At 41.5% G+C, this 27,083-nt stretch overlaps 1 protein-coding gene across 2 annotated transcripts in view; it reads left to right on the forward strand.

The window, feature by feature from the left end:
• Nucleotides 1–823: 823 nt before the first annotated feature.
• The window catches only part of PTBP3 (polypyrimidine tract binding protein 3), an 89,713-nt gene continuing 63,453 nt past the window's right edge, over nt 824–27,083 (forward strand). The window contains exons 1-2 of one of the 2 annotated variants that reach the window (XM_070742425.1): nt 827–942; nt 18,013–18,046. In XM_070742425.1, the coding sequence (XP_070598526.1) occupies nt 935–942; nt 18,013–18,046 (42 nt within the window). In that variant the 5' untranslated portion in view covers nt 827–934. Of the gene's footprint in view, nt 943–18,012; nt 18,047–27,083 lie in introns of both variants that reach the window. The other variant, XM_070742426.1, reaches the window with a different exon arrangement.

Consider the following 27,083-nt stretch of genomic DNA (forward strand, 5'->3'; position numbering starts at 1 on the left):
AAGGTCTTTGACGGTGAGGGTCAAATGATCAAAATAGTGATCATTATGTACTGTAATCATTATGAGAAAATACTGTTCTTTGAGGTTTTATTTAAAGATTCTGTCGCATTCCACGCTGTACAAAATATTGTGGCCATTTTACCATTCAAACTACAAGGTGCATTTTAAACATATTACAAGGTACAAGTTTTACTGTGAGGGGTGACGATTTGGCGGTATACAATGAGAAACATATTTTAAGTTAAAGGTGTTTTTTTTTAAAATTCCTCAGTCAGGAAATAAGGGGAGAAACTTTCAAGATAAAATGTTGCGACACAACTTAAAACCGTGTACTCGCAAGAATGTGTACATTTCTGTCCTCATTGGTGGAGGTGGTGGTTGTTTTTTTTTGGCCGTTTATCTGTCTATCTCCCAGAGGGGAAAAAAGAGCAATGCCCTCAGATCACATGCCCCCTCTCCGCTGCGGTGGTTGCCGCCTGTTGTTGCCGCCTCCGAAGCGCTGAGGCGAAGCGACCTCCCAGGCACCCGCACGAATCTCCCTGCGTCCCCCCCCCTCCCGTTCACATTCTCGGGCACGTTCAGTCACGCTCGCGGGGCGCCAGCGCCGTCCGACCCAACTCTCCAAACTGACGGGGCAAAAGCCAGCTGCGCGCACCTTTCTTGTGTACTTCCTCATCCCCCCCCCAACTTCCTCATACGCTCTCGCGCAGATCCCGAAGGCCCGGCGGAGGGGGCGGGAAAAGAAGAGGCGAAGGCGAAGCAGGGCGTCGAACCTCTCTTCGCGCATGCGCGCGGCCGGCAACCCCGCCCCCCCGGCGGCCCCTCCTTTTTCTCGTTTTCTTCCTGAGAGAGCGGCTGTTCGGCTCCCTTTTCCCTTCCCTTCCCCCTCCTCACCCTGTCCCGTCCCTCGGCGCTTCCTTCCTCCTGTCTTGCCATGGATGGGTGAGTACCTGCCTCGCCCCGGCCGTTGCGAATTCTCCTCGCCGTTCTCTAAGGAGGAGGAGGAAGAAGAGGCGAAAGGACCCCCCCCTTTCTTTTTCTTCTTCTCCACCTTCCTTCCCGTTCAGTTTCGTGTGGCCGTCCTGCATTCGGTGGCGGGTTATATGCACAGCTTGAGGGGGGGGGGGTTACTAAGGCGGCGGGGCAGGCGGAGTAAGACCGCGAAGGGAGCAAATGAGACCTCCGTCCGGTTATGAGGCGACGGAGTGAAATCAGTGGGGCGGAGGCGTCGTTTCTCCCCACCCCCACCCTGCCGCCCTCGGACTACAACGTCCATCGTCCACTCTCCCAAAGGCGCGGGTGACGGAAGCTGTGGAGGAGTCCTCACCCAGGGTTAGGATTAAGAGGAGCCGTCGAAAAGCGAGTCCCCGACCGCCCCTCCTTGTTTTCTTTTCCTTCCGCCTTCCCTTCCTCGGAACCCGGGCAGCAAGCGATCCCCGGAGAGGGTTTTTTTTTTTCTTCTTATTTTTTTATTACCTCGCTTCCCGGTAGGCGTGCGAAGGCGAGGGAGGAAGAAAGGAACTGGGTTTAGACGGTGTTTCTCTCCCCTCCCCCTCCCCCTGAGGCGAAAAAATCGAGACGCGAGCTTAAAACTTTCCTCAGGTGTGGCCGGCCGGCGCCCATTAAACCCAGCCCTTGAAACTTTTCTTTCCTCTCGCGCAATTTGGAATGGGGTCCCTCGGTGGCCTTTTGTCTCCGTAAAAAAGGGGGGGGGAACAGCGTGAGGAAAAAATTTAAAAAGCAGTCTCTCTATAATTTCTCTAATTTATAATTTCTTTCTCTAATTTATAATTTATCTCATTTATAATTTCTCTCTCTCATTCAATGTTTCCCAACCTTAGCAACTTGAAGATATCTGGACTTCAACTCCCAGAATTCCCCAGCCAGCATTCGGTGCCTGGGGAATTCTGGGAGTTGAAGTCCAAATACTGTATCTTCAAGTGGCCAAGATTGGGAAACTAATTTATAATTTCTCTCTCTAATTTATAATTTCTTTCTCTAATTTATAATTTATCTCTAATTTATAATTTATCTCTCTAATTTATATTTCCTCTCTAATTTGTAATTTCTCTCTCTCTCTCTCTCTCTCTCTCTCTCTCTCTCTCTCTCTCTCTCTTTAATTTATATGCCGCCCAACTCCCCGAGGATTCTGGGCGGCTTACAACAAGGGACATTTAAAAGACAATTTAAAACCCCTTAATGAAATCATACGTACTTTTTTTCTTTGGGGGCCGGGTCTAGGAGGTGTGTCATTTGATCAACGGCCCGAATTTTCCTTCCCACCCTGCTTCCTCTTCCTCTTCGATTGCGACAATAAAAAGGGTTGAAAAGGTCTTCGGGCTTTTTTCTTTCCAATCCCCCCCTCCCCCCCCCCCCGATTGTCAGGTGTGGCTTTTCGGCTTTATTATATATGAGTTTTGCTTATAGGAGTTGCCGCCGGTTGAATCGTTTTCAGGAGTTGTGCGCTTGGTCCAGAAGTGGCAACCTAAATGCGCGCGCGCGCGCGCGTGTGTTTGTGTGTGTAAGAGAGGAAGAGTTTTTGCGAAGTAGACGAACGTGGTCTTGAGGATGGGAGGTTCCCCCACCGAGAGTGGGGAGAGTTGTTGTCTGTGCGTCACGCCTTTCAAACCACCGGAGAGGAAACACAAACCAGGAAATCGAGAGCGCCGCCTTAAAAGTTAAAAGGTGGCAGACGGACAGGCCCGAGAAAAGGCTGCAAAACGTGAATCTTAGAATCCAAGTGCGTGTGGTAGTCCCCCCCCCCCCGGTTTTTCCGCCAGCAACAGCTTTCCACAATACTGTATATTTATTGCACCGCCGGCAGTGATGGCTGACAAAGCTTGCAAGTTTGAGCTTGATTTTTGAGCTGATGAAGTCTGTTAACTGATTGGAAATCTCTCTTATCACCATGAAAGTCGGCCTATTTTTTGGGGGGTGGGGTGTTACTTTGGACTACCAAATATTTAATATGCTTTAATGGCTGAAAAGGATAGCTGCTCCGTACCTTGCTCTTTGTGCTGCTGTCTTTGACATTCCAGTGTTTGATTTATTCTGTTTCTAAAAGCTCCTCATCTCAGCCAAGCCACCCTCCGGTGGCTGACAGTTCTAAAACTATAAAACAGCTAAGGCAATACAGTATTTAAAAGCATCCCAAAAAATAGCTTCTGCTCTGTTGACTGTTTTTAACAGTCATTGAAGTAGTATTTTAAATTCTGTGGTTTTTGAGAAGCAAAATAAATTAGGTACCTTTTTCCGAGATAAGATTTCTGTTATTCTGAACATAATTTTCACACTAATATTTGAGTTGAATGTTGTTTGCCTGAGGTGTCACAGTTTTGGCAAAAAATAGGATTAGAAACATTTCTGTAGATGTTCTGTTCTGATTTAGTAATACTACAAATTCGCTTCACATTTATCTAAGCAAGGAAGTATTTTAAGTATAATAAATTGTGGATTTAATTGGCAGTGACCATTAGATCTAAACAAATGTGAAAATTTATTTTCAAAAGCCTTGCCGAATATAGCAATATTGCAAATGGTATTACCACCTTTTTGGTTAAAACAGCATTACTATAACACTTTGCTTGAGGAAATAATTATATGAGATTTCTGAGGAAATAGGTATCTAATTTTATTATACTTTAAATAACTCCCAAACTTATGAAATTCAGGTTCTTGATCTATAATTCAGTGGCAGCTTGAAATTCTTGGGTTACCTTTATTGCATGTTAATTTCTTTTACTAGAGCAAGTTGAAAATTGTATTGTAAAAACAATATTTCCTATTCTAAAAAGCTGAACATATAATATAACATCTTAGAAATCTTAAGGGGATATATCAGATGTGATTAGACCATGTTGAATTTCATTTCTAAAAGGATTCCAAACATTTTTTGCAATGTGACATTTTCCTTTGTTAACTGGGTTTGATATTAATGCAAACATTTCCTTTGGGAAATAGAAAACGCCAATAAGATTAGCCCATACTTCTTTTCTTGCTTTTTTCCTCTTTCTTGGATTTTTTTTTTTTTTGCCATACATGTAATATGGCAAAAAATAATACCATGCATGTTTTAATTATGCTCTGTGAGCCACCCAGAGGCTACTTGACATGGAAATTATATTAAATCTAATAAATAATACATTTAAAGCAAAGGAAGCTGGGTTACTCGGGATATGCATGGGTAGCGCTTTATCTTGGAGAGGGGTTGTCTAATGGATTAGAATATGTTGCTTGTGCCCTTATGTATAGATACACTGTTGTCCATGCAATGAGGAATTGGCCAGAAGCAGGAAATGCATAAAGGGTACTAGTTTTGCTTAGATGGCTCATTCTAAAATGGGGAATAACAATATGATTACATAGAACTTTTTGATAATGATGATTACACATGATTTATTCAGAATATATACGGTATTTATTTTAGTAACTCTGGTACCTTGACAATCTATTTCAGACTGTGTCCTAATATTTTCTGAAAATCCTAAATAGGTACAAAACCTCAACTATATGACTAAGTAGATAGATTGTAAATCTTTTCCTTTTATGAATGCGTTTTATGATTGTATGAGGAGGTTTTTTATTTTCTATGATTTGGGACGCTTTGGTGGATATACAAGACATAAGGTTTTTAGTGGCTACTCACAGGGTTTGCAATTCCTTGTCAAGGAATTAACATGTTACATTAAAAATTCAATTAGTTATAAAATCTTTGTGGTTGATGTAACTTGAATTCAATTTTTTCACTTAGAAAAATATGTTTTGTTTCAAATCCAAGATGAACACACTGTGTTTTAGAAGTTCTGTTAATCTGTCTGAGTAAGTTTGGATTTTGTAAAAGTGAAACCCAGAATGTTTTGGTACTCTTTGTTTTAGTCCAAACAAAATCTGAAAGTATCTTGCAGAGTAAATAGAATAAGACTAATGTGCCCATTTGCTGATATTTTCCGTGCGTTCCTTTTCCTACCTACTGGTAATTTGACACTTTCTCTTTTGCACATCCTATGTGGTGGATTGGCCATTAGCCTTTCTCCACTTAGTTGCCATTGTTAGCTTTTTCACTTCCTCCAAAACACTTTTGCCAGAATAGATTAGTCTGCACATGGAAATGCTTCATGGATTGTTTTAATAATGGTAATGCAATTATAAACTGTCATTTCCTCTTTTTTTTTCAAAGTTACATATCTTTCACACTATCTGAAATAAAACCAATTTTTCTTTGTACTATTCAGGGCTATAGGAATAGATTTTTGTATTCTTATCAAATGTTCAGTTGATTTGATCAGTATTAAGAATTTTGGTCCTCTTATTGTCAGTTATTTCTTCACAAATTCATTTACACATATTCATTACATTGGGCTAGTTTTTAGTAATAGCATTTAAAGCAATCCACTAATGTATCCTTTGGGGCATCTTCTGGGAAAATAAGTTCTCTGTGTTTTCTTCTGATCAGCTGCTGCAAAATGATTATTGTGAAAGTTCTTTTCAATGTATGCCACATTGTCTTTTATGTGTAGACTCTAGAACATTGGAGTGTAGGAGGCATATCACTTGAGGTACAAGAGGTATCTAATATAAGCATTGCAACTAAGGATGCACAAAACATTACGTGCATGAATTATTCTGTTTACAGAACTCCTGCTTTTGGGCGCTTTGCAACCCAACTATTTTAAGTGTGCTCCAGTTATGAGGAATAAAATAGTGTTGTATTGTGTTCCCTCCCCTAAAACAGATCAAAATGCAAATGATGCAGGCAGAACAGCTTGTTTTGGATGGGAGGAGCAGGAAAAACCCAAGACTTGAAGAGTTTATTAGGCAATCATATGTGGAGATTGGTAGCAACAATAGATTGGTAGCAGAGAAAAGGAAGGCACTGGGTAGATTTAATAAGTTGTTAAGATTTCTAGGCGGCCCTTCTCCCTATACTCAGTAATGCATAGGATACCAGTGGTGTTTGAAGAGAGGCAGGAAAGGAAGAGGCTGGGAAATTGGATGGACAAGAGAGGAAGGCGTATGTGCAATTTATAGCTTTGTTTTACCCATTCCATAAAATCACTTGGAACTATCTGGATGTTTGACAAAACCTGGAACAATCAAAACATTTGGATTTCATTTCTTTGCCATGGCTGAATAATACTGGTTGGGCAATAATTTTCTCTTTTACATGACCTATAACAATGATGGCACAGGTGTCACAAGTGGCATGCAGAGCCATATCTGCTGGCACAAGAGCCATTGCCCTAACTCAGCACCAACATGCATATGTGTGCTGGCCAGCTGATTTTTGGCTCGCATAGAGGCTCAAGGAGGGCATTTTTGGCTGCCAGAGAGCTTGGGGGGGGGATGGGGGAGGTCATTTTTTACCCTCCCCCAGCTCCAGGGAAGCCTTTGGATCCTGGGAAGGGTGAAACACGAGCTGGGCCCACCAGAAGTTGGGAGACAGGCCGTTTCTGGCCTCAGGGGGGATGGAGGAAGCTGTTTTTGCGCTCCCCAGGCATTGAATTATGGGCGTGGGCACTTGTGGATGCGCCAAAAGGTTTGCCATCACAGACCTATAACCATGTATATCATTAACCTGAATATTCATTTCCTAATATGGAATTTCTTCTAATCTTTTGTACACTGGCAATATACTCCATAGCAAAGTTTATATTTAGTTGTTTAAAATTAATTTGAGAGTTTGTGATAGTCTTTTCTGTAAATATTCAGCAACGTGCATTTCCTGATGGTTTCAGTAAGGAAGAAAATAGATAAAGCTATGTCACAATATATATTGCTCTAGCCATCCAGATATAGGTTAGCTATTATCCACTAGGTATTTGATTTCTTTAATTTCTTCCTTACAAATTTTCTAATGATTATTCTGGAATATATACTCTGTTGGGTGAATTGTATCCTGATAAGAAATGACTGAACCCTATCAATGAAATCTGCAATTTCAACTATCTGGAGAGTTGGTATATAATCACACTAAGCAGTGTTTATGAATTACATTTTGTGCTGCAATTTTATTCAGAAATTATTCATACTTGCTTCTGTAGGATGGATTTTGTTTGCAGCTAGAAGGATAAACTGCATCATCTGACATAGGTGATGTAGCTGGAACACTGCTATCAGATGACTTTGAAATAAAAGACAAGCTTCACTTCACTGAAGCCACCAGTTCCAATAGAAGATGTTCATGCACACATATGCTCAGAAGAAGAATGTGGTTTCAGAGAAGCCATGCTGAACCCCTAAAGATCTTTAGCGGCAGGTTTGGAGGGAAATGCAGCCCTAATAAAAATTGATTAATATTGAAAATGGTGTGGGAGTAATCAAGATAATTTCATATAGAGACTCATCCAAACAAAAGAAAGCGATGTAATTAGAGACCTGCTTTTTCAGTATTAAAAAGTACATGCATGGATCAAAATGGAATAGTAAAATTCTTGTTTCTGTTTGTTTGATTTAAACAAAACAATTGGGCTTTTTTTTCAGATACAAAATTCCACTTAGTACCTTGAGAAACCTATCCAAAAATTACAAACAGAAAAGATATTTCTTAAAAATAAGATGATGTACGATGTTTAGTAAGCCGAATAAAGTCCTTAAAAACTGTTCAACATTTTGGGTTAAGGTACTTCATTCAAGCATCCAGCCCTACCGTATTTTATTGCTGTATTGCTTTTTTTGTGCAGTTCCCTGTGTTACCACACAAGCATCATATTAAAATTTCCTAAAAGTTAAATCTTTTATGACCTACTTTGATTTGGTTTTAATCAATAGAAAACTAACTTCAAGTCTACTCATTTCTTTTGCATTGCAAGCAAATGTATACTTTATATTTTATTTTCTATTCTTCTCCTTAATTCCTTTCATAAATCCAAAGTGTATTTCCATTTGAAACTTATACCAATGATGTTTGTACCAATTTGATACCATTCTAGGTTTTCTGCATGGCCTGTACACTGTTCTACTAATTGACCTTCAAGCAGTTTCCTTTCACTACTGTTTTTTAGTAGTACAGTGATCCCCCGGGTATTGCGACCCCGATCATTGCGAAATGGCTATATGACGATTTTGCAACCCGGAAGTAAAAACACCATCTGCGCATGCGCGCCCTTTTTTCTATGGGCACGCATGCGTAGATGGCGCCGGGCAGATCAGCTGCTGGGCGGCTTCCCTAGGTCTTCCCCCTCTTGCTGGCGGGAGGGCGAGCGGCGGGCATCAGCGAGGAGTTTCCCCACCGCCCACGCAAACTCCTCGCTGCCGCCCGCCCTTCGCCCGCCCACACCGTTCATTCTCGCTGCTTCCCAGCTGAGTCCTGAAGCGAATTGGCTTCAGGACTCAGCTGGGAAGCGGCGCGAGCGAGCGGTGCGAGCGAGCGGCTTGTCCGCCGCCCGCCCGCCCGCCCACGCCGTTCATTCTCGCCGCTTCCCAGCTGAGTCCTGAAGTGAATTCGCTTCAGGACTCAGCTGGGAAGCGGCGCGAGCGGCGCGAGCGAATGGCTTGTCCGCCGCCCGCCCTTCGCCCGCCCACGCCGTTCATTCTCGCCGCTTCCCAGCTGAGTCCTGAAGCGAATTCGCTTCAGGACTCAGCTGGGAAGCGGCGCGAGCGAACGGCTTGTCCGCCGCCTGCCTGCCCGCGCTCCGGCCCACCCACGCCGTTCATTCTCGCCGCTTCCCAGCTGAGTCCTGAAGCGAATTCGCTTCAGGACTCAGCTGGGAAGCGGCGCGAGCGAGCGGCCCAAGCGAGCGGCTTGTCCGCCGCCCGCCCGCCCTTCGCCCGCCCACGCCGTTCATTCTCGCCGCTTCCCAGCTGAGTCCTGAAGCGAATTCGCTTCAGGACTCAGCTGGGAAGCGGCGCGAGCGAGCGGCGTGGGCGGGCGAAGGGCGGGCGAGCGGCAGCGAGGAGTTTGCGTGGGCGGTGGGGAAACCCCAGCGCCGCTTCCCAGCTGAGTCCCCTTCCCAGGAACCCCAATCTTCGGCTCCTCGCTAGCGCTGCGGAAGTAAAAACACCATCTGCGCATGCGCAGATGGTGTTTTTACTTCCGCAGCGCTACTTCGCGAAAACCCGATCATTGCTAGGGGTCCTGGAACGGAACCCTCGCAATGATCGGGGGATCACTGTAGTGCCCTTGACTTCAAGAACAATCAGAATGTCCCCCCCAATCATTTTAATGCTTCCTTTTGTCTACCTCTATCATACCATATTATGTTCATGCATAGAACATGTAAAAATGTACAGTACCCTACAATCCTCAACTTACAAGCACAATTCAGCCCACAATTTTTGTTGCTAAGTGAAATATTCATTAAGTGAATTTTATCCCATCTTTCAAACTTATGTGCCACAGTTGTTAATAGAATCCCTGCAATTGTTAAATTAATAACATGGTTGTTAAGTGAATTTGGCTTCCCCATTGACTTTGTTTGTCAGAAGGTCACAAAAAGTGAACACATGACATTGCGATTGTCATAAATATGAGTTGCGAAGCATCCAATTTTTCATCATGTGGATACTGCAACAGTTGTAAGTGTGAAAAACAATCATAAATCTCTTCAATGCTGTAACTTTGAATACTCACTAATTGAACTGTTGTAAGTTGATGACTAAGTTTATTTTCAAATATTATGCAGTGTTTTTTTTAAAGACAAACCTTACAATGAGCCTGTAATATAATAAAAATACAGTAATACCTCATGATACGAACTTAATTGGTGCAAGGAGGAGGTTCGTAAGACGAAAGGTTCGTAAGACGAAACATTGTTTCCCATAGGAAACAATGTAAAGTCAATTAATCCGTGCAACCAAACCCCCCCCCCACAAAAAAATGGCTTTCGGCGACTGCTGGGAAGCCGCGCGGCTGTTTTAAAAGGTGACAGCTGGCCTGGGGGGCTTCCCAGCACCCCCCCGAACCCGGCTGCGACCTTTTAAAAGAGCCGCGCCGCTTCCCATCTGTCTCCTGAAGCCGAACCGCAAAGCCGAACTTCCGCGTTCGGCTTTGGGAGACAGCTGCGAAGCGGCGCGGGTGTTTTAAAAGGTTGCAGCCGGCCTGGGGGGCTTGCCAGCACCCCCCGAACCCGGGTTTGGGGTTCGGGGGGGTGCTGGCAAGCCCCCCAGGCCGGCTGCGACCTTTTAAAACACCCGCGCCACTTCCCAGCTGTCTCCTAAAGCCGAACTTCCGCGTTCGGCTTCGGGAGACAGCTGGGAAGCGGCGCGGCTGTTTTAAAAGGTCGCAGCCGGCCTGGGGGGCTTCCCAGCAACCTCACGAACCGAACCCGGGGTTCAGCAAAATTTTGCCTCTTCTTACGAACTTTGTTCGAGTTACGAACCGGCATTCGGGAGGCTTCTGGGAAGCCCCGCCGCCCGGCTGTTACCTTTTAAAACAGCCGCGTGGCTTCCCAGCAGTCTCTGAACGCCGGTTTGTAACTCGAAAAAAGTTCGTAAGAAGAGGCAAATTTTTTCTGAACCCCGGGTTCGTATCACGAGTTGTTCGTAAGACGAGGGGTTGGTATCTTGAGGTACCACTGTACTAAATCCACGTATCAGTTCTTAAAATTCTTAAATTGATTTTATAGTGGTCCAGTGCATTATTCTTGTGAAGGTCATTCTAGCAAAAGAAAAACCAAAATATCAGTTGATCTGGAAAAACAGGTTTTGCAGTTTTGCCTTGCTCAAATGCAGCTAAGTGGAAAAAAATGAGCAGCTTGAGGATGCAGCTGTTTCTTATAAGATTGTAAATCTAACCATTTTGCAAAATGTTTAGTGTACTATCAGTTAAATTTTGCTAGCTAGTTTGAAAATAAATTCCACTAAATATATTGGCATGTTAAATATGAGAACATACTTTAAATGTCATTTCATTTTTCACAACTATATTTTGATTTTATATAATAACTTTAATGTGCAATTTTCAGATATATTTAATTTTATAGAGCTATACAGTGGTACCTCTATTTAGGAACACCTCTACTTAAGAACTTTTCTACATAAGAATTGTGTGTTCAAGATTTTTTTGCCTCTTCTTAAGAACTATTTTCTACTTAAGAACCCAAGCCCGAAAATTTTTCCCAGGAAATTTGAGTGCAGCACGAAAGCATGGCCAGTTTCCTGCTATTCTCCCTGGGTTTCTCTCTTTGGCGCAGTGCATGGGAGGCAGCCTTGCGCCGGGTGTATGGGAGGTGCATGCTCCTCCTTGCCACCTCAGAGTCCCTCTTTTTTTTTTTAAGCCTTTAAGTTTTGGATTTTTTTGATTCCCCTCACCTTCCTTCAGTAGCAACTGTCCTCCTCCTCTTCTTCCTCCTCCTCCTCCCACCCAAATTCCGAGCTTTTATTTCTTTCCTAATGGATTTGCATGCATTATTTGCTTTTATATTGATTCCTATGGGAAAAATTGCTTCTACTTAAAAACTTTTCTACTTAAAAACCTGGTCACGGAACGAATTAAGTTCTTAAGTAGAGGTAACACTTAATTTTGACTGTACAAAAAGCTATAAAACAATCTATGAAATATAATGGCATGTTAAAGCCAGCATACAATTTAAAATTTGATTCCTCATAAAAGAAAACAGCCACAAGATGGTTCCATATTAACAATAAATAAAATAAAACCCATCTGGAAGATCTCTGTCTTCCCTTGTATCTAGAAAGTTGTCAAAGTGGGGGAAGGTTGAACTTTCATGTAAAGGCTTGTTCAGCACTATAGGAGCTATGACAGACTTCAACCCCCTGAATTTTAGAGAACTGATGAGTTAGAAGTGTAGGAATCGGATTTATGGGTAACTGAAGCAGTCAGATATTGAAAATTGATTGAAGTTGCAGATAATTCATCAGAAAAAAAATTGTTTCTAAAAAATTTACCTTGGTTTTTGTGCTCAGTTCAATTGTTTCATTAATCTAAGGCAGGGCTTTCCAACTCCCGGCCTACAGGCTGGATGCATCACGTGCTGGCCATGCCTGGTTTAGTGAAGGGGGGAAAATCGTGATGCTACCATGGCAACATGAGTTTGACACCCCTAAGATAACTGTTAATAAAGACTTTGATAACACTGTACTGTAACAGCAGGCTGTGGCCTAGTGGTGGAGCTCTTGCTTGGGTTGGGGGTTGGACTAGATGACCTGCAAGATCTCGCCCAACTCTGTTAATCTGTTAAAACTGCTATGGTGTGAGTGACCTTGGAATTGATGATGTAATGAAGTGTCTAAAAACATGTTTAGATTTCTACTTATTTGTAGTTGCTTGAATGGTTGAAAGGAATATTCTCAAACTTTATTCTCAAATAACATAGCACAGTTACTTCAAAATACAGTGGTACCTCTACCTAAGAATGCCTCTACTTAAGAACTTTTCTAGATAAGAACCAGGTATTCAAGGGTTTTTTTGCCTCTCCTCAAGAACCATTTTCTATTTAAGAACCTGAGCCTGGAAAAATTTTTCAGGAAATTTGAGATCGGCACAAAGACTCGGGTAGTTTCCTGCCGTTCCCCTTTAATCCTGGCCATCTCGGGCTTTTCTGGGCTGCCAGAGGAGCCTTTCGGTGACCCTTAAGGAGGATTTAGCAGTCCAAAGCGAATGAAGCATTTTCCTTTCTCTGGGCACTTGGAGAGGGAATAAACCACTTCGCTATGGTGACTTCCTCCTGTTGCCTCCCATATACCGGGCGTGAAGTTGCCCCAGCCGGATCCACTTGGCTTCTACCAAACCAAGGAGTCACTACAATGAAGGAAAGGCGCCGGCTATAAAGCGAGCGAGCAAGAGGAGAGGGGAGCCCTTCAGCATGGTAAGGAAGAGGCAGCAGGTAGTAGCAGCAGTAGCAGCCGCCTTTCGGTCAAAGCAGCAGGTTCCCCCCTCTCGCCCACCTGGGTTTCTCTCTGGTGCAGTGTATGGGAGGCAGCCTCGCACCGGGTGTATGGGAGGCGAGTGCTCCTCGTCGCCTCAGAGTCCCTCTTTTTTTAAAAAAAGTTTTGCATTTTTTTGATTCACCTCATATCACCTTCTTCCTTCGGCAGTGACTGTCCTCTTCTTCCTCCTCTTCCCACCCAAATTCCGAGCTATTATTTCTTTCTTAATGGGTTTGCACGCATTATTTGCTTTTACATTGATTCCTATGAGAAAAATTGCTTCTACTTAAAAACTTTTCTACTTAAGAACCTGGTCACGGAACGAATTAAGTTCTTAAGTAGAGGTACCACTTAATTTTGACTGTATATCTTAGCAGCTGCAAGTACACACTACCATACTGGTAAAAACTTTCATAATCTGATAAACTATTAATTGATATGATTGTTTTCCTGCTATTAATTAGAAAAGGATGCAGTTAGTACTGTAGAATTTGTAGCAGTTTCTATTCCTATTGCAGGCATGTAGCTTCATGAATCCAGCTGAGTTTCAAAAGGCTAATATGATTTTTTTTTAAATTGTGAAAATAGCCCTTTGGCAATGATGGGTAATGAATTCCATGGCTATATCCATCTTTAAAGAGAGTCTACTGAACAGTTTTTAAAATTTGTTAAAGTGAGGCCCTAAGTAAGCAGGTTCTGACAAGTCTGTACTATAGTTGTACATGAAATTTACATTTAATGTGGAATCCTCCAACAGATATGACCATGATGAAACTGTTCAGTGTGTCAGATAGTTGCCAGGATAGGAAAACCTGTATAAATAATAATGTAATAGTATGAATATGAATGCATATGCCTTTTAAATGACTCTAGTACAAATGGCTCCCAAGTATTTAAAGTTGTAATGTTTAAAATTGTTTCTTTAAATCTTGATGGCCAAAAACATGCCATGCAATTTTTGTGAAACAGTAAATATTTGTTGAGAAATATAATTATACTCAGTGGATGCTTTTGGACATCCATAATTGTTGACATTAATAAAATGTAGGAAAATGGGATGGTGCAACTGTCAATGATAAAATGAAACAATGTTGAATGACATAATTCACTTTAAAAAAGAATAAGCATAATACAAATATTAGAATTTGTCTCCTTTCCCAAAGGCTTCTGTATTGCATGGATTGAAATTGCCCTGCATTATTCTTCTCAGTTTACCTTTGAGATATGTTAGAATCAGACATAATTAAACACTTTATTTTGTATAACCAAAAGTGGTGAATATATTTATATACCAATTTAAATAACTGGAGTCTTCCCATTCAGAAGACAAATCTCCAGGAAATGTTCACCTTGATTAATTTCTATCTAGGCTATGCCTGACATTCTGAATTAGCTGAACTGGGGTGAAATGCTACCAGTTTGGCCCAAATGTGGGTGTACTGATACCAGTGGACGCTGGTGGTTTGGAGAACCGTAGTGGCTGCAGAGCGACGCTCTGCCCACTCAGAAAATAATTGCAATTTTCTTATTTTTAACCCTCTGTGCATGTACAAAGCCTTCTGTGCATGTGCAGAGGGTGAAAAGGCATGTGTGATGTTAGGGAAGGTATGTAGATTTTACCATCAAACTGAACTGATATATTTTGTGTTTCTTGCTGTTTTGGACTATAGTGTTCCCTCACTTTTTGTGGGGGATGCATTCCGAGATCACCCGCAAAAGTCGAATTTCTGCGAAGTAGAGATGCGGAAGTAAATTTTGGCTATGAACAGTATCACAAGCCTTCCCTTAACACTTTAAACCCCTAAATTGCAATTTCTCATTCCCTTAGCAGCCATATAGATTATTACTCACCATGTTTATTTATTAAAGTTTATTAAAAAATATTTATTAAAAGCGGACGAATGTTTGGCGGTGACATATGATGTCATTGGGCGGGAAAAAATGTAGTATAGGGGGAAAAACCATGAAGTATTTTTAATTAATATTTTTGAAAAACCGTGGTATAGACTTTTTGCAAAGCGAACCCGCGAAAATCGAGGGAACACTGTACTCCCCAAAACAAACTGTTCTGCTTATTGTATGACTTTGTTAACCCAGTAATAATTTAAAATTACACAGTCTTTTCTGGCTATACTAAAAGACACAAGTTTTCATGAATGGCTAGTCACTTCATCATGTGCATGGAATGGCTAGATTGATGCCAGATTTGAATTGGGGTGAGGAGAGAAAGACAGGTTGGTTATGCAAATGCATATGAGAGAGATTATAAATACTTTATCAATTAACTGTTGTTAAATTGTGTTTAAAAACTCACTTTGTTAAGACCACCTGTGATTGCCTAAAACATGCAAGTTCATCGATTTTCCCCTCATGCTAGTGTTTATTTATTTATTTATTTATTAGATTTGTATGCCGCCTCTCTCCGAGGACTAGTGTTAAAAGTTCCATATATCCAAAGCTGATTCTTCAAACTTTGCTATGCGGTATTTTGAAAAATTGAAATGCTCTGATATTTGTTCTTATTTTAAATCCCGATATCAAACTTATGTCCATTATTTTGCACAACAATTCCTGATTCGTCCAATATAGAATTAAGAGAGGTATGACTGGCAAATGATGGTACTGTATATATCAGAGGAAAACAATGTGGGAACAAAGCAGTAATTTGGGTTTATTGCAGGGTCCGGTTTCCTCATTGGCACCATTGACCTGGTATATTTCGTTGTGCATCTGCCATCTAGTTCCACCTGAGAAAACGTAATGTCATCTTTACAGTGTGAGATGTAGCTTATTAATAATGTGGCTTGCGCTGTAAACTGCGGGTGACAAACAGTGATGTTTGGTTCACTTTTCTGTGCTCTGTGTTTTAATAGGTCATCCCTGAAATTGATATAGCTCTATTGATTTGTCTACTGATCTCATTGAATGGGTTCACTCTTATGAACACCACTTTTGATTCTGTCAGTCATACATCTGTATCAAGGGGGGTCAGAACAAATTGGGTTGTAATATAGAGCCTGGCTATGGATGAGAAATTTAGTGGACACCTTTTTGCTGTACACTAAACAGATGTCTTGCTACAATGCCAATTCTTCCTCCAAAACTCACACTTAAAACTAAAACTTCAAATGTAAGTGATGGAGATTCAGAATTAAATATCTGGTTTTTGTTACACTTTAATTTCTGACAATTGAATACTTTAACTTGGAAACTTTAGCTGCTTATATCCTTGTACAAGTCTTAAATGAAATTCTTGCTTTATATATTTATGTTCGTTAAGTCCTTTAATTTTCGGTAGCAAGAGCAAACTGCAAATTCATGTCCTTGATTTTCATATAGTGACTATTCGAAGCTACAGTGGCACTGAAGAAATTGACTTATGACCATTTTTAACACTCAGGACTGTAGCAGAATCGTCAAGGTCAATTGATCATAATTTGGATGATTGGCAACTGGCATATATTTATGACAATTGCAATATGTTTGGGTCATATGATCAGTTTTGAGATCTCCTGACAAACAAAAGTGAATGAGGAACCAGATTCATTTAACCACTGCAGTAATTTACTTAACTATGGCAAGAAAAGTTATAAAATGGGCAAAATTCACTTAACAACTATCTTGCTTAGCAACAGAGATGTTTGGCTCAATTCTGATTATTAGGTTGAAACTATAGTTATCGTTTATTAGATTTGTATGCTACATATTGAAACTACATATACTGTAATACTCTTCTTACACAGCAACTTTTATGTTTTAATTCCTCCTTTCTATTCAAGCCTGAATTTTGTTACTGTATTGTGCATACTAGAGTTTTTGTATTCATTTGTTAGTTTATCTAAGCTTGTTAGGAGGCTATGTACAGACTTTCATGGGTTAATAAGTGTATTCTTGAGAAACTCTTAAATTTGCTTCAATTTATGTTGGCCATGGGATTTTTTAAAAAAATTGCTTTTTTTCTTGACAAGATCCCATGAGTTTGACAGAATAGCTAATAGGTAGAAAATAGCTATTTCAGGAATTTTCATTGTTATCCAATAAAACCTAGTTATTTTGTCAGTGGTTAAGAAAGAGATTGCATAAAAATTTGTGGAACCATTACTGAAATTACATGTCCAGGTAATACATGCTGGGAACAGATAATCCTCTTAAATGTCTTGCTTAACAGTTTCAGTAGTAGCACCGTATTGTTATGATAATTTATATTGACTAATATAAGGAAGTTAGTTGATTGATATTGGATGGTATTACAGCAACTCAAGGCTTTCAGCTTCAGCTAATGATATTCTAACCAAAGTATGCCTGAAAGTACTAGTATTGACTATATTAATTTTATTTATATAAGCATACTGTTAAACATGCTGCTTCCCTTTTAAGTTAGTTATATCTAGATGTAAGAAAACCAGACATAATTATTTTAGAAATAATTACACTTATAATGATAGTTAACATTCTGAAATTGTTTAGCTTAATGTAATTCAACTCTTTTCTCAACTCCCAAAAGAAGTATGGAATTACGACTTCAACCAGCATTGACATAGTTTTTAATTTCTGCTGAAATGAGCTTGGATGTATTGGGGGCTGCCTTGCTCCTTGTAGAAGTAGACTTTATGACATTGCTCTTAATCTATTATTTTTATGAAAACATTCACCCAAAAGATTATTATTCTTTCCCATTGTTTATATCTACTATAGCTTTTAAGATACATATTCTGATAATAATTCAACTTATAGATAACACAAAGAAGAAATTATATCTTTTCTGTCTAATAAATGAGACCATCCTTGAAACTGTAATGTGCAATAAATATTATTTTCATAGTTCATTAGATGACTAGAGTTTACTTCTTCTGATTCTTTATATGTGAATGTAGAGACTTTATTTCCAAAAAAGTATGGCATACTTTAACTGTGTGCTTGGCAGGTAAATTAGAAAGGCTTTTTCTGTTGCACATGTCTGGAAAAAGGAATCCTTTAACAATAATTGTAAAGTTTTATCTGATTGCTCTATCTAAGCCTCTCTTTTTCATATTGTGTGTTACTAAACTATTCCATTTCTTTTGCAAAAACACTCCATAATTCATTTCATTCTTATGATATTTTTTCTTCCTTTAGCTTTATTTATCATTGCCTGTACAATAACTGCTTTTCTAACTTTTCCATTTTCTCCCATTTGTTTTCACACAGTGTTGTTACAGATCTTATAGCAGTCGGTTTAAAGGTAGGAATCTTTTTCTGTCCTTTCATATAAACTTGTTATCCACATTTTTATTATTTCTGGATAACACATTGAAACTTGTGCATCATTATTATTTTTTTCTTGTGGCATTGCTTTATTTCCATCCAATTTCTTTCTTCATAAAGTGGATCTTAACTCTTTAACTCTTAAAAGAGTTCAGAATTTATGTTTCTTCCAATTCAGCTAAGGAAATTAATAACTTAGAAGGCTGTGTATTTCACCTCATTCCTATGCTTGGAATACTGTTCAAAGGTAAGTCATAAAAAGCTGCAACCCATTTTTAAACGCTCACTGCTGAATACAGTAGTCCATAGCATTAAAAAAAGGTGCATGTGGAGCACATTCGCCAGAATTTTACTTTCAAAAGTTCTAAACTATAAATCCCTATATGGCTCAGGGCCAGGCTATTTACGGGACCGCCTCTTGCCGCATACTTCTCTGAGACCAATAAGAGCTCACAGAGTTGGCCTCCTGGTCCCATTGACTAAGCAATGCAGGTTGGCGGGCGCACGGGGGAGGGAAGGCCTTCACTGTGGCTGCCCCGGCTCTTTGGAACTAGCTTTCCCCCGACGTCCGCACCGTCCCCGATGCTGGCTATGCTGGCAGGCTTGGGGGCCATAAATTTTACATTCTAGATGACCAATTTTATGAATGGTGTGCATGTGTATGACGGTGACTGTTTTTATCTTTATGGGATTTTTTGTTTTATAACATACATACATACATACATACATACATACATACATACATACATACATACATACATACATACATACATAAATAAATAAATAAATAAATGCAACCAAGTCCTTAGCAAGATTTATGTGGTTGTTGGAAAACTATCTGTAACCCTTGACATATGTTTATGTGCACAGCCCATATCACTTTAGTGGTAGTCCTGGCTGAAGTCTTTCTGGACGTACATACAAAGGTAATGGGGAGGACAGTTTTCAAATTCTGGGTTTGAGCTTTGCAAAGGTTTATTTATTGGTTAAATTTATTTGCATCTCTTATTGAAACAAATCTGGATGGCTTACAGCATTAAAAAATTAAAATCATTTCTAAAACAATAAAAATAGAAGTGATACAATAGAAATCAAATTTAAAAATAAAAAAAATGTTGCTTTAACATTTCCAGGCATTGGATTTAAAAGCAAAATTAAATTCTAGTAATGTATTACAGTTTAATCAAAGAGATATTGCATCATGAGCTATAGAGAGAATTAATGATTAGACTTATTATTGTACTGAAACATTGATATTATAGTACTGCTAATGAGTAATATGATAATTCACATAATATTTTACATTGCAATTATAATTTTAGAGGAAATGGCATATACGTATGCACACAAATAAAAGCACAAATGTTCAGGTGGTATAGGGATATATGTTTTAAAATAGTAGCAGATAGTCATAGTAAATCAGCATGCACAATTGATATTAGCAACCACATAAATAGGCCTTCTCTATGATGTATGCACCATTATAACACCCTTGTAATGCTAAAATTATCTTAATTCCTGGGGCTTATACTGACAGTGTACACTGTCAAGAAAGGGTTTGGTGAATGTATGCCTCTGGACTACAGGCATAGGGCAATGTCATTGACAGACCTAGAGATAAAGCCCTCTATTTTTATTTTTCCCTTGTTACATATTCACACCAGGAAGTTAACTATGATAGCAGAGCTGCGTTATTTAGATTCTTTTGGTTAAATGTATTTTTAAATTGAATGTTTTAAGTTATAAGAAGCTGAACGAATGGTGGATATGACTGGTCATCAAAGTTCTGGCTGGTGCAATGCCCTTGGGACAACATGTTCATGATTTGCAAACTTCCCTGCTGGCTTTCCATATAAGTAAAGTCAACGGGGGAAGCTGGCAAGAAGTTTGAAATCATAAATACTTGAAATCCTTGTTTAATGACCCAGTACTTGCCTAACAATTGTAACCAACCGCTAGAATTGCCATCATTAACAGTGCAATCTCTTGATGTCACACTCTATAGCAGCATCATTTTGGAAATTCCAGTTCCAATTAACATTATTAACCAACGATTATCTCTAATTGGATTTTTTTGGGGGGAAGGGGAAGAGTAATATTGCAAAAAGCAAGCATTGAGTTTTCTAGCATATTAGTGAGAGGAAAAATGTGAAGTAAAGAGAGAGTAAAGAAATATTCCACTTTAGAATCCATTCAGGGAGAAAACATTTGGCATCAAATCTATATGTCTATATTTGTTGTATCTCAGGTGAAGGCAGATGATCTGGTTAGATTTCTTGTAATGTAGATGATCAGCAATGCAGTATCTGTTTGGGCCAATCAACAAATAGTTTGGTTGCTTGTGCCTGATAAAAAAGCTGTAAATCATGCTGAGAGCATTTTTCTGAAGCCTTACAAGAACCTTCTGCATCCAGAATTGAAAATGAATTGTATCGTTGCTGAAAGGTGGAATAACATAATTCCAAAATAGGAAGCATATATTTAGGCACAATTTTCTTCTAAATATGCTTGAGTTTAATTTTTAAAAAGTGTGTAGTGGTTTTAAGTAAACAACTTTTCGTGTGAAAAGAAATCCAGCTGTTTCTTTATTTTTGGTAGCAATATATTACTGAAATATTAAAATAAAAGAGAGAGTCCTATTGTAGAATGTAGAACAGTTTATCATCTGCGTCTTATAAATGCATTTTTCTACTATGTGTGTTGATTTTGATCCAGATGCCTTCCGTTCCTTACAGTTAACAGCTCTGTTGATCCTCCCAATATTATTGCTAAAATTGGTAGCGGAGGAACTACATGAAAACTTGAGAGATGGCTTACTATGGTTGCCTGATAGGGCAGTCATTAAGCGAGGACTTCTGGTAATGTACAGAGAATACAACCATGCATCAGCAATCATTCCAAGTTACAACAGACTGCATGGTGGTTAGTTCTCAGAGTTCCATCTGTCCCAAATCTCCTATGGCACTGATGGCGAACCTTTTTTTGCTTGGGTGTCAAAAGGGCATGCGATAGGCTGCACACCCCTGCCCATACCTATAGCACAATGCCTTCCCCAAGAATGTGTGGACAACCCCCCTTGCTGTCCCTCCCACAAATGCATGTAGGCCTCATTGAAGCTTTTGGGCTTCCTGTAGGCCTGTTTCCTAAAGCCTGTGGAGGGCGAAAAAGAGCCCAATGGGCCTACCAGAATAATAATAATAATAATAATAATAATAATAATAATAATAATAATAATAATAATAATAATAATAATAATATAATAATAATATTAGATTTGTATGCCGCCCCTCTCCGAGGATTCGGAGCGGCTCACAACAATAAAACATCATATACAAATCCAATGTTAAAACAGTCTTTAAAAACCCCCTATTAAAACAGTTATACAGCCCAAACACGCCATCCATAAAATCAAAGGCAGCTTGTTTGTTTGTTTCCAAAGTGTGAAAATCAGCTGGCCAGCATGTGTGCCCACACCCATAATGCAGTCCCTCTCTCCGCACACACGCACAACCCTCATGCTGCCTCCTCTGCATGCATACAATCCTCCCCAGGCTGCCCTGCCTGCACATGTGCACAGGCCTCACTGAAGCCTCCGGACTTCCAGTAGGCCCATTGAGACGTTTTTCGCTATTCAGGAGGCTTTCCTGAAGCCTGGGAAGAGTGAAAACGGCCAAAAAGATGACTGAAAATCAGTTTGCCAACACGCGCATGCCCATTGAGCTGATATAGGGCAACGCCTCGCTTGCCCTTAGATATGACTCCGTGTGCCACCTGTGGCACGTGTGCCATAGGTTTGCCATCACGGTCCTTTGGTCGTGTGTTTATGATCTGAGTGTTTGGCATTCCCACTTAGAAATTGGTTGCCAAGCACCCATTAATGATGTGTTTGCTATTTGTCATCTTCCCTGCTGATGATTTCTCTGAAATAAGTCTCCCCCCGCCCCTACACTTTGTTCCTAAACTCTTGCGCTTGCACCATACTGGTACTTAGCCCCCACAATTCCTCCCTGACTGCACAGTGCCTCCTGCGCACACTTTCATAAATGCCTCATCATACCTCTCACACCACCCTCCCCAACTCTTCCTCATCCATATAGTTCCTCTCGCACACCCTTGTTACCCTGCCCAATACTTCCTGTCCCTGCCTTGCAGTCTTGGATACTTTTTCTAGCCTTCCCTGATTCATGAAATGCCCTCTGCATGAATGCATCCCTTCCCCACTGCATCCTCAGACACACCCTTCCAATCTTCCCTGACACATCCTCTCCACACTCTTGCACATCAACCCCTCACACCTTCCCTTATTCCCCCAGCTGCCATTTACCTGCCTTTAAGAATGTACAATTTTCTGCCAATTTCCCCAATGACTTCTCAGTTGTGAGTACCTGGCAGGAAGATGCCTCACTTAATGACTGTGGGATTCAGTTAATGGCAACTGAGACTGCAGGGATTTCTGTTGCTAAGTGATGTGGTCATGCTTTATAACCACGTTGTCTAGTGATGAAAATCCCTGACTCTTTTCCAAATTGCCATTGTACGTTGTAGACTGCCTGCAATTAAAACACAAGGAAATATTTCAAAGTCTGCCTTCCATGTACATAGTTTTACCCATCTAAGTTCTACCACTATGAAATTACATAATGGTATATAATATCAGAGCTTTCATTGGGTCAAGAGTCAAAAGGACTAAAGGGAGCACATTGTTAGGTTTCACACACACACACACACCCCAAAAAATTTCTGTGGTCGTCTTGAGAAAAAAAATCCTGTGGTGGAACCAGCCTTCACTATGGGAGTTCCTCATCCAATCAACTTGAGGATTTAGTCAGTCAATTTAAATACTCACTTGGATCCGCTAAGGTGGCTCTTAAGAGACCCCAGTTCTGACTATCCTTCAAGAGGATAGACATGGCTGAATTCCTTCCTGAGATTACAGATAGTGGATTTTATTCTTTTTTCTGCTTCACTTTCTAGTCTGTCTTAACCTTTCTTGATTCTTGATAGGTTCCTATCTAGTGTTAGCCTTTCCTAATTTTACAAAATTTTCTAAATTTCTTAATTAATTTTAAGATTAGTTCATCCCTTTTTAGTCAACAGCCTTTATCAGGGCTACTTCACCAGCTCTCTTCACCAGAGATGGGATTCCACCTCACAACTACACCAGGGACCAAGATTCTGGAGGGAGGCGAACTCGGCAATTTCAACTGACTGTCAGGCAAGCGCTCGGCTACAAGAATACCGCCCCAGCCCCAAATAGCCTTTTAAAGTGCTGCGGGCGCTGCTAGAGTCATTCTCCGTACTGAAGGAGCGGGTCCAGCAGTCACATGGGTTGCTCATGTCCAATCCGGTGGAACTGAGCCTAGTATTAAAAAAGCTTGCCGGATCCGCCCCTTCCCCAGAATTCGCTCAGTTCGCATATCCTGCGGTTGTATTGTGAATGCTCGTTCAACATTCTAACACCTTCCCTTCGACCTTTCCTTCAAAAAAGTAGTAAGATTTATTGTCTTTATTCAATTACTTGCACTATTTGCGCCAGCCGTTTTAAAAAGGAAAAAAAATAAAAAGCGGCTAGGCTTTTTTACTTGGGAGAAGTTGCGGTTTCGTTTTCCCCCGGCGGTTTTGCCGGTTACGATTCCTGCGGCCGCTTGTGGATTCTTCTAATCCCTTGGCCTGGAGGTCCTGGTGCAAGTATTTATTATTGGATTATTGCTTAATTATTGTATAAAATATATTTAAGGGCTTATAAAATACCTCCTGCGGAGTGGGACGCCTTTAGTCTCCTGGACTTAGTCGATCGCTTTTCCCCTTAAGAAATTCTACGAAGCGATTTTTTGGCGCGAAGGCCTTCGCGCCCTTTCTTAAAATATCTAGGCCTCTCGTGTTGGCCTTCTGCCAGCCGCGTAGGCCTCAGTCCACCGCGTGGATCCGGGAGCGGGCCTTGGGGGTCCCAGGCTAAATTCTCCACCGGCCTAGCCTCCAACCAGAGTGCCTTGGTTTTACTTAATTGCAAAGTTTAGGGAGGCTGGCCCCGCTGGATTTGGGGGCACGAACTCTGGGTTTGCCCAGATTGTCCTCACGTTTCAGCAGCTTCGAGGCCTCGAAGCAGGATCCATTCCTCTTGGGAAGTCCTTGAAATCTTCTCCTTATAATTTAATTATTGGCTCAGCCTTGTCTTCTGTTAATTGTCAGACTATGGCTACCTTTCCCAAGAGAGGCACAACTAAAGGTCCCAGAGAGGCCAGGCCTACAGGCGATGAGATTACTAGTATCCCCCAGGCCTCTTCCTCCTCTTCTCCAGGGGCCCGCCCCTCGACCAAGGTCACCAGGGCCGAGAAGAGAAGGGACCTAGCCCTACAAAAGATTCATGATAAATCAGCTAAACGTTTGAAAGTGCAGGCCCAAGTAATCAGTAGTCAAGACCCACCAGAGGCCTCTAGCCTGCCTCCTTCTGGGGTCCCTGTGTTATCTCTGGATGAGCCAAACCTAGACAGACCCCAACCTAACCTATGGGGCATAGGTCCAGAGGAACCAGATATTATGGAAGATTCCCCCCAGCCAGGATCCTCCCAGGCCTTTAGGGATTCTTCTGCCATTTCTGCTGATATTTCCAGTTTACCTCCTGAGTTCCAATCTATTTTTGCTGTGTTGTCCAAAGCCATTGATGCCAAACTCTCCTCCATCAATGAGCTTCCTTTATCTCTTCCTCCTTCTCGTTCCTCCCGCCCCTTGGGTTCTTCCCCAGCGGTCAGAGCTCCTATTCAGGATGACTCAGAGTCCTCCCAAGATGAATATGAGGATGTAGAGGAGGATGAAGACCCTTTCCAGGGCTTATCTGAGGACGAGGAATCCCAAATAAAGGTCCCTCCTCCCATTACTATTTTCCCTTCTCAACTATTCAAATCTCTCCTCCTCAAAGCTAGAATTTCTACGGGATTAGCGGCCCAGGAGAAACAAGCCTCCACTTCCACTGATCCCCCGGAGGAGAATTTACCTTACTTCACAGAGGAACAGGAGGATAACGAGGTAATCCCTATGCCTAAATTATTTAAAGATGCCTTACTTAAACAGTGGGATTTTCCAGCCTCTGGCCTTAATCCCTCTACCAAGGACAGAAAGTTGTATAAACTCTCCTCTTCCTATGAGGAGCTTCTATCTTTTCCCAAACCAGATGAACCTGTCAAAATTCTTCACTCGGCAGCGGCTGTGCCAGGCGAGGCGGAGGAAGTCCTCCGTCCAGAGGACAAGCGCATCGAGCAAATGCTCAAAAGGGGTTTCTCCGCTGATTCCTGGGCCATTAAAAGTTCTGCAGCAGCCTCCTTCTTCTCCAGAGCCATGCTGCTGTGGCTTCGCCAACTTCAACAGCACATTCCTCCAGATGACTTGAGAGGTCAACAAGACTTCAACAAGGTCTTTGCAGCTGCCCAGTACGTGGCTGATGCCACCTTACAATCTACTAGATTTTCTGCTAAGTCTATTGCAGCCTCTACAACGGCAAGAAGACTCCTATGGATTCGCCCTTGGCAAGCGGGAGTTCGCCAAAAGTGGCAGTTATCCCAGGGCCCCTTAAAGCGCGACCTTCTCTTCGGTGATCTTCTGGATCCTCTCCTCACGGAGACCACAGACAAGAAGAAGGTTTTGGGCCCAACCACAAAAAAGGTTACTAAAACGCAGTCCTTTCGTCGCCCAGGGCGCCAGCAAGATCAAGCGGCTTCCTATCAGAGACCTCCAGGTCAGTATTCCCCCCGCTTTCGTTCCCAAGGTAGGAACTCCAGGGGTAGGGGTTTTCGTTTCCAAAGGGGAGCTGCCTCTAACAGGGCTTCAAAAAAACCTAGATGGTAACCTTTCCTCCATTCCCATAGGGGGTCGCCTAGCTCATTTCGCTGCAAATTGGCGTCTCACCTCCAAGGACCCTTGGGTCATTGACACTGTTCAATCAGGCCTTCTTTTAGAATTTATTTCTCCTCCCCCTAAACGTTTTATTTCCTGCCCTTCGCCCAGGTCATCCTCAGATTGTAACCGTATGGAGGAGGCCATTTCTCATCTATTGTCCATTAGAGCCATTCAGCCGGTCCCTTCCGGTCAGAAGGGCCTAGGGTTTTACTCCATCCTATTTATGGTTCCAAAGTCCTCCGGAGGTTGGAGAGCCATTTTGGATTTAAAGAAACTAAACCTATTCATCAAATATAGGAAGTTTAAAATGCACTCCTTGTCTTCTATTTTGGCCGCCATTCACTCAGGAGATTTCATGGTCTCCTTAGACCTCACTGAGGCCTACCTTCACATTCCTATAGCCAAATGCCACAGAAAATTTTTACGTTTTTCCTTTCAAGGCAGGCATTTCCAGTATAGGGCGATGCCATTTGGCCTTTCCTCGGCCCCTCGGGTCTTCACAAAGCTTTTGGGGTCCCTGGCGGCCTATATCCGGGCGTCTCCCATCCACATTTTATGTTATCTTGATGATATTTTAATTCATGGGAACTCCCTAGAGAGAGTGAAATCAGACCTTTCTGTCACCATGTCAGTCCTTCAGGACCATGGGTTTTCCATCAACTTTGAAAAAAGTCACCTCCAACCTTCCACTTCCATTCCTCACCTGGGAGCCATTATTGATTCAAAATCTTCCCAGGTTTTTCTCTCTCCCGAGAGAAAACTCAGTATAGTGGAGTTAATTTCTAACATTTTATCTAATCCTTCAGTATCCATAGTTACTCTATCTTCTCTTTTGGGGAAGATGGTGTCATGCATAGGCATCATTCCCTGGGCTCGCCTTCATGCTAGGGAACTCCAGTGGCTTCTGTTGCCTTTTCAGAGATCGGGGCACAGCAACTCAAATCGACGCATTGTCATCCCACTGAGTGTTCGCAGATCCTTCAAGTGGTGGAAGTCTCCGGCCATGGACAGAGGATCCCCGTTCAGGTGCCCGGATCAATTTGTCATCACCACAGATGCCAGTCTATCGGGATGGGGCGCCCACGCCCAGGGGATGATAGCCCAGGGCACGTGGTCCCCGGAGG

This window comes from Erythrolamprus reginae, chromosome 2 (genome assembly GCF_031021105.1).
Source record: "Erythrolamprus reginae isolate rEryReg1 chromosome 2, rEryReg1.hap1, whole genome shotgun sequence".
In the NCBI taxonomy this organism is placed as follows: domain Eukaryota; kingdom Metazoa; phylum Chordata; class Lepidosauria; order Squamata; family Dipsadidae; genus Erythrolamprus; species Erythrolamprus reginae.